Below are 16,140 nucleotides of genomic sequence, written 5' to 3'. Positions count from 1 at the left end.
ATCTCTTCAGTTAAAGCACAAAGCAATGTTTGGATGTCATGAATCTGATAATTGAAGCAGGTTTTTTTGGCACATTAGAAATGTTCCAAAATTAGGCAGAAAACAAATAGTAAGTAATATTTTGCTTGCTTTGTTCTAAGTCAAGACACTGTATGAACTGCAGTTTAATTCCCTTTGAGCAGCGCATGTGTTGCATATTTTATACTTTCCAGTTAGCATTATATCATGAAGTATTTTCTCTGCATGCTTACTGCAACTACAGACGAACAAAACTACACTGTAAATTTTATATGTACTTGCATCTAAAGTACAGTAAGTATGTAGTAATGAGCTGGGACTCAGATTAGCAGGCATGCTAGCAGCCCTGTGGAAGAACTACGTGGACTGACACTAGCATGCAGTGCTTTAGCAATTAGTGGGCAAAGTAACCATATTTAGTAACTTAGCTTTGATTGTTAGCATACAAGTATCTGCTAGTTAACACTAGAATAAATGGATATTTTGAAGGTATTTGGTTGTAACTATAGAAAAAACAGATATTTTGACCTGCTGATTGAACTACAAGGTGTCGGTTAATCCTGCAGTCTCATGGAAATATGGTTAAAAACTACATCAGTCAACCAGAACTATGTTAAAGTACCCATACGGTCGTTAATTTATCCCCTAAAAACTCATCCCTGTTCATCAACGTTACACATTTTATGCCATGAAAATTATCCCTTTGTGACTTTAAAATAGATATGACTCATCGCTTCATCTAGAATGTGCAAATCTGTGGAGTTCCTGCCTCTTTTCACCCAATTCTCTCCAGTCTCTGCAGCTCGAGCACACCAGCTCACCGATGATACTCCTCACACCCTGTAAATCTACCTCATGCTAATCAATAGCAAGTTGGAATACTGGAGTAATTCAGTTCAGTTCAATTTTATTTATATAGCACCAATTACAGTTCAAATTGTCTCAAGATGCTTTACAGAAGCCATATGCCTGAACCCCCAGAGCAAGCTATCACCAATAGAACACAACAGTGTGGACATGTTGGAGTTCTACAGCTTCATAAAGTACAAGCAGTAGATTTTTGAGAACATCACATCTAAAAATGGCAGCACTTTACCAAAAGTGAACCTTTTTTTTCAACTGTGTATATTTGAACAGGAAACTGATTGTGAAGAAGAGTAAAGATGCAGAAAGTCCTACCCTGTAAGCTGATTGGTTCCTTAGATTTGTGACATACGAAACCCTGGATCTACGTTTTGGTGATGGTCATCCGTGCGCTGCGGTTTCAAGGCGAAAAACCCTCAACCATGGCTGCTTATTTCACTCATGATGTCTGCTCTAAACAGTAAAAAAGATGTTGATTTCCATTGGAGGGGTTGTTAAAGACATTTCTGTATCACAACAATATCGGTAGCTCGGGTTGAGTTGCTTAGAAAATACCGTTGAAAGACACCGCGAGTATTCTATACGTGGACTAACCTCTCTGCAACTCCTGTGCCTGCAGGCATGTCCTTGATGATACAAGTGGCAGGAGTTCTTAAGACGATGGCAAAGGATTTCAACGTTGCTGCTTTGGTAAGGATGACGCAGTCCTTGATGTGCTCTGCTCTGAATGCAAGAAGCATCTCTAGTGTCAATCCAAACTCTCAGCCAGCCTCTTCTTCTTGTTACTGTTTCGAGACCTGAAATGAAAACCAAACGTTATCACACCTTTTGTTTGGGGTGAGAAACCAAGCAAGCAAGCAGCTAAAGGTTACTCAGTTTTGTAAAAACAAAATAAACTTCTAGTTCAGGTAACTGGAGGTATGCTTAAAACAAAAAATGGAACTAATCCCATTAAGAAAGCTTGAACCAAAGACAATTTGCCTTCATGAGTTCATTTGAAGTGAGATGAAGATAATTTGATGGCCTGTTTGATGGCCTGTTTGATTAAAAGTGGGACAGTCTGGCTGTCCCACTTATGTTTTTTTTCCCCTCTCCTCTAAAGCTTGTATTATCTCTAGCAAGCTGTACTAAACCATAAAACAGAATGAAGAAACGGTGTGATAATCCCCTGAGAGAGGAGGAGGAGGAGGAAGGGGGGAAGGAAGAAAAAAAAAGCAACTATGTCAGTGTCTGGGCCTGCAGGTAACAAACCATGTAACGAGAAGTGGCAGTGGGGAAGTGCAGCCGGGCCTCGGTGCTTCGTGGAGTCACATCCCCAGAACCAGGATCCTGCTGGAGCGAGTAGAGCCGGCCGCCGCTGTCAGCCCGTCCGGTTTGCGCTCTGCAACGCTGATCAAGTCTTCCAGACAGGTACGAGAGGCGGCATCGACTCGCACATCATGCAGCTCTCTGTTGATTCTGCCCGGAGGGAGGGGTTCGCTGTTGTCAAAACATCTTGTTAAAGTGGAGACTTTGAAGTGGTGTTTGGCCTTTAAGACAGGGCTGGTTTGATGAAGAAGCTCTTTATTTCCCTGAAAAGTATCTTCCAGCAGGACTTTTGAGAGGAAAAATAGCAGTCTTATCATCAGGGTTCGATCAATATGGGGTTTTTATAGGGCCGATGCTGATTATTCGTGATGAAGAACGACCAGTAACCGATGGGGAGAAAAAAATAAAGATTCTATTCAACATTACAGCTTTGTGCAAAAAAAAATTCGATATAAAAATGCATCTTAAAAGAGCATTTCCTTTTTCATTGACAGAAGTATTGCACAAATATTGAGCAAAAAGGATATTATCCCTCACATTGTGATTTCATTGGCAGCCCAGATTCTTCCTACCACAAAAAAACCTACCCAGGATTTAGCCTGATTCTAAAATTACATAGACTGTTTAAACACCATGTGATAGCAGAGAAGCTGCTATTAATAACAAGTCTTCTTCATTAATAACTAACTGAAAATGTAAAATAGAAATAGAAGTCATTAAATTAGGACGCTCACCTCTGTTTATGTGGGATTCAGATTGATTTTTTGAAGTTATGTTTTCTCTGTTTCCTTAATCTTCCAGTGTTTTAACATTTTAATCGCCCCCAAGGTCCATATCTTTAAAATATTGTAAATTTTTGTTTTCCAGATTCTGTTTCAGATCAGTCTGTGGCTGCCTCTAACTTACCTGCTAGCCTTTAGCATAGCATTAGCCACTGTGAGAGAAGCTAACTTCCTGATTTCCTGTGTTTCATGTTCAGTTTGAGGGACATTTCTGAGGACACAGAGTGAAACAGGAGAGATGAGGCTGCATCAGACATGAAGTAGTGCATTTAGTTTAGCAATAATTGGTCAATACAAATACAGGCACCGATACGTAGAAAAATGCTAAATATTAGCCACGAAAATCAGGCTATCCCTCCTAAAAATTAACTGTAAAAAGTGTCTCTTCCACTGTTCTATTACTGTTATTTTCCAATAAGGTACATATCTTTAAAGTATTTTTAATTATTATATTCCAGACTGTGTTTCAAGTTAATCTCTGGCTGCCTTCTAATGTAGCTGCTAGCCGTTAGCATAGCCTTAGCTGCTATGAGAGAAGCTAACTTCCTGGTTTCCTGGTGTTTCTTGTTCAGCTTGAGAGGCATTCTGAGACCACAGAGTGAAACAGACGAATATAGGAGGCTGCATCAGACCTGAAGTATTTATCAATATTCGGGCAATAAATGTAAAGATCCGTAATCAAAAAAATGCAAAATATCTGCCACGATAATCTGTCTATGCCTGCTCTTTCAGATTTACGAAGACAGCCTCCACCTGAAAATAGTGACTCAGGTGCTTGTTTAGATCAACATCACTCAAACAATGACAGATATGAAAACTTGTCTGTCTAGAAGATGCAGCAAAATGCAAAGTCCTGAATGCTCTCTTAGTTTGACTGGATTTAGCTTCTATAAATGCTTAGTTTACTTTTACAGGATTAATGAAGGAAGTTGCTATTTTCAAACAGTTATCTGTGAAAGGGTGAACCAAGGTTACTGCTCATGAATAGCCTGAATTCGTATTACTTTTTTTCTTTGCCATCATAGACTTTTATTCTGCCACTTATCTGTACATCGCTGTTAAAGAAAAGCCCGCTGCAGCCTTTACATACCAGTGATTTTAATACAAACCACGCAGTGCTTCACATTACCGCTTTGTCATCCGTCAATCATTCATTCTTTCTTTTCATATTAAATTGAGAATTGGAAAATGACAGAACTGTTATTTTATTATTCATTTATGCATCGTGGAACACCTTGTTTTTTTTGTTCTTTCAATTTTTCTGCTCAGGAAGTCAAAAAACAGGAAATGAGGAAACTGGTCACAGACCAAACTTGATTTTGTTATTCAAATTGTCTGCTTTGTTTGACTGGGAAGGTTTCGACTTCTTCATGTGGGTTTTGTGCGGCAATAATAGGGAGAAACGTTGCCATGGATACAGCGGGATGCACTGTGAGCCTCAATTTTTTACTGAATTAGCTCTAAACGGCTTCATTTTGCTTCATACTATTGAACATAGGGTCGGGGTTAGAGGCATTCACTGTACATTTTCTGTTCCGGCGTTAAAGAAGAGGTCTGTCAGATGAAACGGAGCGAGTTGCAGCAGAGTTGTGTTTAACTAGGTCCTAAATCAACACCGTCATCTGCTCCACTTCACAGCCTTGTCACATCAAAGCAGAATTTGACTTGGGGTGGTGGAGTCGCTCCGAAGAAGGGTCCTCGAGAAAGAGGAAGCTGGATGAGACAGATTCCTGACGAGAGCAACTGTAATCCTCCGCAGAAGTGTCAGAGCGAAGGTAAGTTCACGTGTAAACGTTCTTCCAATCAAAATGACTGTTGCTGCGGTTTTTAGCCTCGAAAATCACAAATTTTGTTACTGCAGCGTTAACATTAAGACCTCTTCTCACCTTTCGAAAAGGAGAGGCAAGAAAAGTCCTGTCTGGTGTGAATCTTTGAGGCCAAGCGAGGGAAGGGTCATGTGGATTTTGCTCTACGTTCATTTAATTAAGCCACTTCATATCCTAAAGTATCCCAGAGAAAGCCATTCACATGCAGTCAGCTGAAGTGAGAAGCATTGGATTGTGGGAATAGTCTCCCGAGCAAAGCCTTCTAAAACAACCAATTCTACTCATGTGATCTTTACAAAATCTGGAACATGTGCAGGGCTCTCCAGAATCATCTGCACAGCTCGGGAAGGCGGCGGTTATGCAATAAGAAATCCATTCACCGATTTGCGATTACACTGTTTTTACTGCAACAATCCAAGGCACGAATGAATGAAAATGAAATGTTAGTGAGACATTTTTATTATCTTCGTCAGCATTTTGTTTATTCCCAGTGGCAGACAGATTAGTGTGTTTTCAGTTCACCAGCTGACGTTTAATACGTCACAAAATGTTCCACTCCGGCAGTAAAAGGTAGTGCCCGGCGCTGATTAAAAACCCTTCTCTTGATCCAGATGAGTACCCGATTCCAAGTACATCCCACGATTTATGTGTAAAACGCACTGCATGATTTACTGAATGGGTTTAACTACTTTTCTAGATTTTGTTACAAAAGTTCTACTAATACAGAAGAGACCTCATTTCATCAAAAATGCCATCAGTAGATTGGCCGACTACACCAGTATTCACAACGCTTCTATCACCACAAATTAAAAAGTTCAAAAGTGAAAGTATGCTGCTCCTGCTGGTTTGTGAGGAGAACAAAAAAAACTCAATGGGGATAAATAAAAATTACCTGAGAGCCGTGGAAATTGAAAATATGGACACTGTTTGGTGTCGCAGTGATTCAACCAAATGAAACAGACAATGAAAAACGGTGTAGTTTAACACAGATAGGCATGATTAGGAAACTCAGAGTATGAAACGTGTTTTCCTTCTTTCTGTCTTTTATTAGCAGGGAGGTACGAGGCGCCTCTTGCGGATACATTCCCAGATCCAGCTGGGTGAAACTCTCTGGGCCTGACTGTCCTCGTCGGGTTCGGCCAGCGTGTGCGTGGCCGAGGCGGCGTCGTAGTCCGGAACGAGGTCCCCGTCGTACGCCACAAAGTACCGCCTCAGTTTGTCAAAGTCCTGCACCGAGACGGGCAGGAAGAGCTTCACTCCGCTGAAGATGTCCAGCAGCGTCTGCAGGGGAAACAAAAAAAGGTCAGGAGAGGAGACGCTCTCAAGACTTACCATCTGTAAACGAATGGAAGCCGAGTGCTCTGCTTCCAAGTACTGTTCAGACTGAAGAACATTACAAAATTACAGGAGGAAATATTCTGTGATGACAAGAAAACACTAAATTGGACACATCTTCATAGAGCTTTTGACAAATTATATGAAATATCAAATTAATAATGTATTCTGTCAAATGTTTAGATTAAAATAGAGCTGCAAACAACAATGGTTTTCGTCGTTGGTTATTTATCTGATTACCCGAGTAGTTGTTTGGTCTATTAAAAAAAACAGAAAACATGAGTGTTTACCAAAGTCCAGGATAATGTTGTAGAAACCAGAACAAAATCAAACTTAAGAAGCTCAATGCTGCTGTTCACTTTCTTTAAAAACAACTATAACGGATTGATGGTCAAAATAGTTGATTCATTTTACAGCTGACAACTAATTGATTATTCGTTGCAACTCTAGATTAAACATCTCATGTTACCAGAAATGTGGAACATCAACAAACACTCAACTTTACCAACACTGTAATAGGAAAACAAAGAACATTGTCACATTGATGACACTGAAATTTATTCAGTTGGCTTTTTGTTGCACAACTATACACCACTTTACCTTCACTGAAGACAACTGGTGGTTTAGTACAACTGAGGCTTTATTTTCACACCTCTGAATGTTTGATTTTGATTACATTGCAGTGGCTGCTAAGATTGCACTAAATTGGGCAAGAAAATCGAACCTTCAGGTTAGTTAAAACTATTTGGAAAAGAAAACGACCACTTCAAATAACCCAAAACATCTCATCGACATCTTGGTTCAGCCTTGAAGTGTGGCCAGATTGCAGGAGCTCTCATTTGATCTCCAAAAAAACCACTGCAGGCTGGTTAAAGAGTGTTTAGTTACTGTGCAGTGGTGTTTGAATGAGGTAATTATCTGTAGTCAGTAGATGATGGTTGGCACACCTTCATTTTAAACACCTTAAAAGAAGAGAATGTTTAATTTAGATGTACACTACATTTAGAACACTCTTAGTTCTTTACTTTGCCATGTTTTGTGCTAACATAACTGCACAAGGGTTTTCTAATCATCAATGAGCCTTTCAACACCATTAGCTAACACAATGTAGCATTAGAACACAGGAGTGATGGTTGCTGGAAATGTTCCTCTGTACCTCTATGGAGATATTCCATTAAAAATCAGCCGTTTCCAGCTACAATAGTCATTTACCACATTAACAATGTCTAGACTGGATTTCAGATACATTTAATATTATCTTCATTGAAAAAAAAAAGGCTTTTCTGTCAAAAAATAAGGACATTTGTAAGTGACCCCAAACTTTTGAACAGTAGTGTGCATCTATAAATAAATGTGTCTGTATATCTAGTTTTTGCCTGTGATTTTTATACTCTTGTTTCAGTCTGTTATTTGTATAAGAGGAACGTCAAGTGCAATTTGATTATAATTTGTATAATGACAATACAACTGATTATGATTCTCAGTTAGTCAGAGGGGAAAGAGAGTTTTATCAAGTGATTTCAAAGCCAATTCTTTATTCTACAGGCATTTGTATGGTGATATAATCGTAAAATAGGTACTGATTAAAATGCTAAAGCCATTGTAAACCACTTTCTGAACATAGATTACATAAGATTTGCAGTAAAATTGATCCTTTGCAGGAAAAGTACGCAAGTCTCCTTATCAGTTTGAATGATGTTTTTCAGATTTTTTTTCATTACTTAATCCTAAAACTATTCAAACCGTCAAGGTTACAACTGAAAGAAAAGGCTACAGTTGTTAGAATGAGACTGAATACTATCCATCCATCCATCCATTATCTATACACCGCTTAATCCTCACTAGGGTCGCGGGGGGGGGCTGGAGCCTATCCCAGCTAGACTGAATACTAGATTACTGAATTCTTCCACATCAACAAGGAAATAGTTAGATTTTTATCACGACTATTTATTCTTTAAGTAATTCCTCTTGATTTTTGAGCATCACAGACAAACTACATGTGTACATTTCTAAGTGACCCCAAACTTTTGAACGGTACTGTGTGCATCCATACAGTTAGTCCCAGCAGTATAATACAGTTCACAGGAGTCCTATGGTTGAGAAAACGTCTGTCTCTTAGCAAAGTAAAGCAGTGGAAAGCTTCTAAATATAGTGTACAGTTAAGCCCATATTGATTTATTTTTAGGTGGCTAAATTATGTTCTGCTGCTGACCCCATCCTCGGCAGTTCAGTGCTTAGCTTTTGGTCTGCGTCTCTGCCCTCCTCGTACACCGACCCGATAAAAACCTCTGAACGCCGCTGTAAAGAAACCAAACTCTGCTTTAAACTGCTCCAGTTTTAGAGTTGCTCCATGACGACTCACCAAACCCTCCCAGGTCGTGTCGTGGATTTTTCAAGGACCTTGAAAAATCCCCAAACTACCAAAACCACTTCTTTTAAGCGATGACTTTTTGAAGTTTAGCCCTCTGAGCTGTTTTTCATCATGTCTGCTATTCCTTCTGAGCCGCTGCAATCATTTGTTTTTCATTGGATTGGTGTGAAACTGAGCTGAGCATCCAGAAATGCCTCAGGATCATTTGAAATTTGGCAGCTGTAAATAATAAAGAGTTTTCTACCTGAACAAAGAATCTTACATTTTCAAAATGTATTTAGCTAGTTTTCGCTTCCTAGAATCTAAATGTTGGTTCTGTGCAGTATTAATATAGTTTAAACTGAGCTTCAGAGCTGGAAATAAACACTTTGTAAGGTATTTTGACTGTGTACTTCTCCAAGGATTACTTTAAATACCTTCAATATAACAAAATAAAGATGTTATTCCTCTATCATTTCATACTTTCTCTGGCTTTAATATTACATTCAGTCGTTTTATTTCATAGGTAGGTATTTATGTTTACTTCAAGGTTTTCTATCTCTGCGATACCTGAACCGTTTTATTGGGCGTATCTGTGAGTTTTCGGCGATCAAACACAACAAAACAACTGCATTAAAATCTACATTTATGAAGCTTTTGTCAACATCATAAATCTGCTTTAATGCTTACTATTCAGGTCATAGTGGGTCGTGGTTAATATTCATTGCATATATGTTAAAGACATTCTAATTTAATGTAAACAAACATTTCTTAAACTTAACAAAAACTGTTGTGTTGTTGTATTGGATTGTTTTAGATTTCACAGATGTACCTTATTTAAGTGGACAGTGACTGAAGGTAGCAAACAGAGAGAAAAAAAACAGAAACCTACCCATGAAATAAATCCACTGAATGTCCTTACAGCCAGAAAAAGTTTGAAAAATGTAGTAACCCATCGAATCAATTTTAAGGAATGCAGAGTAGTGCTTCTTGGGATACTAGATGGCACAAAATTCCTTTTTAAAAAAAAGTATATTTTTCAGTTCTGAAGTTACATTTAACGAGATTTGTGAATTTTTATGCACTGAAGAATAACTTCTAGATATAAAGTAACGACATTAATACTGAAGCAAACTTTGGTTGCAAGAAAGTGAAAGCTAGTGGAGTGATGACTCTTCATCTGGTTGTTAATTTGATTGCTGTGAAACATTCGGCAGCAACTGTTGAGCTGAAAATTATTCTCGGGGTTTTGTGGGTACAAATTTCAATCCATAAGAGAGAAAATAAGCGATTGGTGAGGCTTAGAATGAATCGCAAAAGAGATGAACTTTAGCCTCAAAGGTCGAAACATCAGGAAAGTTGAAAATAAAATCGAGAAAGTGAGCTGGGAGGATTTCATGAGTTGATACGATCTTAGCAACTACTTTGGTGTGAAAAATGTGATCATAATAGATAAAACAGACGGATAAGGTGCCACTAGTCCCTACAAAATATAAGATTTTTACGTTATTTCTCCCCAGTATGAATTTACAAAGTGCCACAATTTCATTTCTGAACCTAAATCCATATATGTGGGTCCAGACTAGTCTTTAAACTGCAGTTAGAGGTACTTTTCAACCTGTAGTACAGACATCCATGTTTTGTTAGCCTCTGCACATGCTAGCTACACTAGCTTCTTGCTGGTAAAACAACACTGGATGAATAAGGAAGTGCTTTCATCATGTGTTAAACCTCGAGGACACACAGAATATGTTTAGGTGACCAATTCTTCATGTAAATCGAGCTTTCCTTGAAGTGCCCTGTCGCTGACTCACCTTGTCGTTTCTTGGCTGCAGCACCTGAGAGGTTGCTTTTGTTTTGGTTTGTCCGTTGCCGTTAATGCTATCGCTCTTCTTCGCCTGAAGAAAACGAAAAAACACACGACGGTGGGTTGGTCGTCCACTGAGAGGAATCCAGACAGTCTGCTGTGCATTTCCATACCTTCTTTGCACTGGGAGCTTCTGAGGCGGGGGTACGCGGCTGGGATTTCACCGCCTTCGCTTTGGGTGGGGTGCTGTTGTCTGTGAAGAGAAGACGCGTTATTATTGATGCATGAAATAAAGAAGCAGCTGCAGCATAAACACTGGTGTTACTCACTTTACTGCACCCACAAACACATCTCTGTCTGGATATTCTAGTTTAACATTCTGTGTCCTTACAGATTTTTTATTTTTAATAAATAATGGAGACATTTTGACATGGCTGTGGTTGCTCCCAGTTAGAGTGAGGATGTGAGCCAGGTGAAAATATTTCAATCCACAGTGTCCATGTGCTAAAAGTTGGCATCAGTTTTGTTGCTAAATTACCTGTTTGGAGTGTTTATCTGACACCAGTGCAAAAACAAACAAAGGCAAAAAAAAATTCCTTTCATAATTGTTGCATTTTTTGAGCCATTTTTCAAGCAAAGATACTAAACTCTGGTCAGTTGTGGCTATTAATATTACTGTTCTTTTTGTCTTAGATATCATCATAAATATCTTTGACTTGGACCAATTATTAAATTATGATCAACATGTCTAACAATTGTCTAATATTCAACATGTATAAAACATGTAATCAGGAAAAAATCAATCCTAACAGTCTGAACATGATTTAACCCTCGGAACCCCAAAAAATATCAGCGGGTTTAGAAAGGATGTTATTGTTAAAAATGACCAACATTACACCATTTATGCGAGCAGGAAACTGTAAAAACAGAAAGAATAACCTGATTTTTTTTTTTTTTTTGACTTTCCAGCTGTCTTTCAAATTAGCATGTGTGACTTTTGGATTAATCAGGAAAATTTTGCAAATCTAATTTTAAAATTGTGACATTTCATCAAAATCTAGATATTCTGTTAGTGTACAAAAATAACCTTGTACACTAACAAGGTTCTGTAAAAAACTAAAAATTCTGCACTCGTTTGGGTAAGTAAAGAAGCCTTCAATGAATCGACTGTGACCAACAATATGTGACAAAAATTCAGGGACCTGTAGGTTGAACTGCAGGAAGTGTTCACACAAAGCAGTAAGGGGACACGTATGGAAAAAAATTAAAAATATAAAAATTTAGATTTCTATAGTATGTAGAGCCACCACTTTTTGCAGTATTGGTAACATCTGTGAAATTTGTTTTAAAAAAAAAAAATGCATAGGTTAATTTTGTAAGATCAATAATCAAAGGCAATCAACTTAGGTTTTTTTTGTAAGTTCTCTCTGCTTTTTCCATAGAGGTGCAGGACTTTAGAATTCTGTGAAAAATGAACCCACAGTGACTAAAACCGTGACAAGAGCAAAGAAAAAAAACTGACGAGTGTTCAGCGGGTTCAAATATTTAAAGTTTTAAACCAAATCAACAAAAAAAATCATTCCACATTTTTTTTTTTTTTTTTTTTGTAAAATAAACAATCAAAGAAATTCAGATGTGTTTTTTTTTCTATTACTTCATCACCAACAGAGTATTTCAACCCTCCAAACACCAGCAGGTATGAAAGGCAGGTTATTAAAAAATAAATAAATAAAATGTACAATCAGAGCCAGAAACTGTAAGAAGACAAAAAGAGAAAGAATATTTGGAATTTAGAATTTCTGATGGTGCATGAACTAATATTTGACTACAATCCAGTCAGGAATATAAACCAAATCTAAGCCTAAAATTGTGATCAAAATCATTTAAAAAAAAGTTTGGAACAGATTTTGTATAAATAAAATGAATACAATTCTGCTCTCCTGACAAGGAGTCATGTGGCAGAAATTCTGTGACTTTGCAACTGAGCTGGGTTGAACTGCAGGCAGTGTTTACACAGAGCAGATAGGAATCATTAAATTAAAAGAAGTCGATTCCAGGTTGTAGTCAAAGAAATTTACCTTTTTAATATTTTTATGCATAATTTATTGCATTATAACTGTGTCAGTAGAGAAAACGTTTATTTGATTTCTCCCTACTTCTAGTCATGGTTGTCCTGTTTCCATAGAGGTGCAGGACTTTATATTGCAGTGGAAAAAGAGCCCACAGTGAGTAAAAATGTAGCTGGGGCACAAAAAAAGCACCCAGAAACTGCTCGGTGTTCAAAGGGTTAAAATATTAAAACTTTTGTAACAAAAAAAAAGGAAGCTGATTCCAGGTTCTAATCAAAGAAATTCAGCTTTTTGCCATTTATATGCATAATTTAAGGTGTTATAAATGTGTCAGTAGAGAAAACGTATATTTGAGTTCTCTCTGTTTCTAGTCATGCTTGTGCTGTTTCAACAGAGGTGCAGGACTTTATATTGCAGTGGAAAATGAGCTCATAAGGTGTAGAAATGTGGCACAGAACAACACCCACCAACATCTATGCGTTCAGAGAGTTGATCAAAACAACGTACAGCAGCAGCAGCAGCAACATACCCCCCAGTTCTTCTATGCTGCTGGGTTTTGTACTCACTCGTCTTCTTGGCTGGAGCACTCCTGTGGGACGAGGACGACGGCGAGTTTCCTCCGCTGTCTCCCCCTGAAGAGCCCTTGTCGTCGTTGGACGGACCGGCGGTGACTTTAAAGTCGCAGTTCTCCTTCGATATGCGGTACAGCTCCTGAGCAGAGTGATGAAAATGACAACGTGGGTTGCAGCCAGGAGATGTAATGTTCTGTGTCACGGCGAGATTGAAGACCTGTGTCGGATTCCAATAATTTAGCGCAGGCATGTTTTACTGCCTCGGCCAATACTTCATCTCATCTGTCAATGTTTGCAGGATGACTCCCGACTGCAAATTTGCTCCTCCTCCTCAGCATTTAAATCTCACGCAGTCCCGCGGGTGTTTTGTTCAACACTGGGCCTAATTATTTCATTCCTCCCCTCACCTTTATTACACGGCCTCCCATTTCTCAGCCACAATCCATCATATATTACAATGGAAAGTAATTAGCAACAAGTATTCCCAAAAGATACACTTGAGCATCGAATGAGCGACCGATTTTTTCTGAGGAGACACCTTTTATGACGGCCTCCTCATTAAAACTTAATCATTGTGCGGCGGTGGCTTTATTTCCCACGGTGCCTTCAGGTTTACTGCATTTAGCATTTTCTACGAGCTGCACCAACATCTTACTTTGAGCTGGTGCAGGTTGGTGGCGCTCTTCCAGTCCTTGTCGTCGCGGATTCGCGTCATGCGGGGAAAGCGGATGGAGATGCCATCAGCGGTGTGCATTTCTGACTTGGAGAACTCGGCGCCCGTGATCTCCCAGACGGGTGCTTGCTGAGGCAGAGAAAACAGAATGTGAATTGGTAAATACTTGACGACTGCTTTCCCAGAAAACTAGAAATAGAATGGAGTTCACAGTACAGTTGTGTCTTCTCGAGTCAGCTTTCTACATAGGAAAACTAAAATAAGAAAGAGCAACTGCAGTAAGAAAACAAAAAACAAATATACACCGATCAGGTATAAAATTCATACCACTGACAGGTGAAGTGAATAACACTGATTATCTCTTCATCATGGCTCCTGTTAGTGCCTAATAGATTCATATTAGGCAGCAAGTTAACATTTTGTCCTCAAAGTTGATATTAGAAGCAGGAAAAACATTCAAGCGTAGGGATTTGAGTGAGTTTTACAAGACGACTGGGTCAGAGCATCTCCAGAACTGTAGCTCCTGTGGGCTGTTCCTGGTCTGCAGTGGTCAGGATCTATCAAAGTGGTCCAAGGAAGGAACAGTGGAGAACCAGCGACAGAGTCATGGATGGTCAAGACTCAATGATGAACATGGTGAGGAAAGCTGGTCCATGTAGTCCGATCCAACAGGCTGCTGAAGAAATTAATGCTGGTTCTGATAGAAAGATGTCAGTTTGTTGTGTATGGGGCTGCATAGATAGAACAGTCAGGGGGCCCAGGCTGAGTCCTGTGCATCGCCAAAAGGCCAACATGAGCATCAGAACTGGACCGCTCAGCAATGGAAGAAGGTGGCCTGGTCTGATGAATCACGTTTTCTTTTACAAAAAAGAAAAGTGTACAAATCTTGCTGGTGTTCCTCCTTGTTTACACTCTTCTTCTCCCAGCTCTGCACATCTTTGCAAGCAAACAAAACTACTAAAAATGCCTAAAATTATCCAAATCTCGCCAAAAAATAACTAAAACTAGTCCAAAATGACTAAAACGTATCTAAAAGCCCTAAAATTTGTCCAAAATTAGGTGAAATCTGTCCCAACTGACCAAAACTTCCAAGCATAAAAAAATATCCAGAATGACCCAAAATTAGCCTGAAACGTGCAGAGAAGAAAGAAGGTGCAAAAATAACATGTCATTGTGTGCACTGTTCTGCTTCTAGCTGCACACATCATTGTAAATACTTGCTTTTCTTTGAAAAATAGACATTTCTAAGTGACTCTAAACTTTTAAATGGTAGTGTAAAATTATCCAAAATTGATCCTAAATGACAGAAAAAAATCTAAAATGACTCAAATGTGTCAAACTCAAATTGCGTCCTTAAGGACTACAACGTTCTCAAAATGACTCAAAATGAGTGTAAAATGACATAAATCTTGTCAAAAATATGTTGCTAAATGTCCCAAATGACTAAAATTGATCCAAAATTCCTAAAATGTGTCAAAACAATAGGTGAAATTCATCCAAAATGACCTAAATATATATATATTGTATAAAATAAAGTATAAAGTCCAAAATGACTAAAACTTGTCCAAAATGCATAAAATATTGTCCAAAATGACTCAACATTTATGTGGATGGCCAGGTGTGTTGCTTACATGGGGATGCATTATGGGAAAAAGGCTAGCCAGCAGACGCAGTGTGATGCTTTGGACAATGTTTTGCTGGGAAACCTTGGGTCCTTCCATCCATGTAGACATTACTTTGACACGTACCAACGACCTAAGCATTGTTGCAGACTATGGACACTCTTTCATGGAAACGGCATTCCCTGATGGTCTCTTTCAGCAGGATAATGCTCCATGGCACAAAGCAACAATGGCTCATGAATGGCATAAGGAGCACAACAACCAGTAGGAGATGTTGACTTTGCCTCCAAATTCCCCAGATCTCAATCCAATCGAGTTGTTTTGGACAAACAAGTCCGATCCGTGGACCCAGGACTTGAAGGATCTGCTGCTAACATCTTGGTTCCAGATACCACAGCACACCTTCAGGGTCTAGTGGAGTCCATGCCTCGACAGGTCACCAACACAATATTCTGCAGGTGGTCATAAAGTTATACCTGATGGGTGCATATTATAAAAACAAAACAAGAACACATTATAAAGAAGCACTTTGTATTAAAAAAGTGTTAAAAATAAATACCCTGGGAAGGTAAGATACACTGAGAAAGGAAAGTGCACATATTTTGTGGTGTATGGAAGTTATATTGCACATGTTGGTCTGAAAACAGGTGAAATGACCCTAGTAGTAATACTGCACAAGAATAGGGACATTATGTGTGTTGAAGGGTGGTTGGTGAGGTGGTTAATAGTTAATGTAGTGTGAATAGGTTGAAGAATGAGTTACTTCTTCCCCTCCTTAATAACGTCTTTGCCACTAACCTGACAGTGACAATGACTATTTAAAGAAAACGGTCCGTGGATTTCATTACCACACCCTGTTTTCAGAAGCCAAAAGGGGTCATTTTAATCAAAATCTCAGAAGTTTTTTCATGTGT

The 16,140-nt window shown here is 38.8% G+C and overlaps 2 protein-coding genes across 2 annotated transcripts in view; one reads left to right on the top strand and one right to left on the bottom strand.

The window, feature by feature from the left end:
* rad51d (RAD51 paralog D) overlaps nucleotides 1-7,497 on the top strand; it is a 36,494-nt gene extending 28,997 nt beyond the window's left edge. Inside the window, exons 8-11 of the mRNA XM_023274668.3 lie at nucleotides 1,502-1,572; nucleotides 2,125-2,292; nucleotides 4,611-4,747; nucleotides 5,850-7,497. Coding sequence (XP_023130436.2) covers nucleotides 1,502-1,572; nucleotides 2,125-2,292; nucleotides 4,611-4,706 — 335 coding nt within the window. The 3' untranslated portion in view covers nucleotides 4,707-4,747; nucleotides 5,850-7,497. The remainder of the gene's footprint in view (nucleotides 1-1,501; nucleotides 1,573-2,124; nucleotides 2,293-4,610; nucleotides 4,748-5,849) is intronic.
* Nucleotides 5,240-16,140, bottom strand: part of lig3 (ligase III, DNA, ATP-dependent) — a 34,951-nt gene continuing 24,050 nt past the window's right edge. Inside the window, exons 17-21 of the mRNA XM_023274666.3 lie at nucleotides 13,587-13,733; nucleotides 12,926-13,070; nucleotides 10,464-10,543; nucleotides 10,298-10,381; nucleotides 5,240-6,079 (exon numbers count right to left, since the gene is read on the bottom strand). Of these exons, the coding sequence (XP_023130434.2) occupies nucleotides 5,846-6,079; nucleotides 10,298-10,381; nucleotides 10,464-10,543; nucleotides 12,926-13,070; nucleotides 13,587-13,733 (690 nt within the window). The 3' untranslated portion in view covers nucleotides 5,240-5,845. The remainder of the gene's footprint in view (nucleotides 6,080-10,297; nucleotides 10,382-10,463; nucleotides 10,544-12,925; nucleotides 13,071-13,586; nucleotides 13,734-16,140) is intronic.

This window comes from Amphiprion ocellaris, chromosome 14, assembly GCF_022539595.1.
Source record: "Amphiprion ocellaris isolate individual 3 ecotype Okinawa chromosome 14, ASM2253959v1, whole genome shotgun sequence".
Taxonomy (NCBI): Eukaryota; Metazoa; Chordata; class Actinopteri; family Pomacentridae; genus Amphiprion; species Amphiprion ocellaris.
Note: the sequence above shows the minus strand (reverse complement) of the source record. Positions and strands in the feature narration are given on the sequence as shown.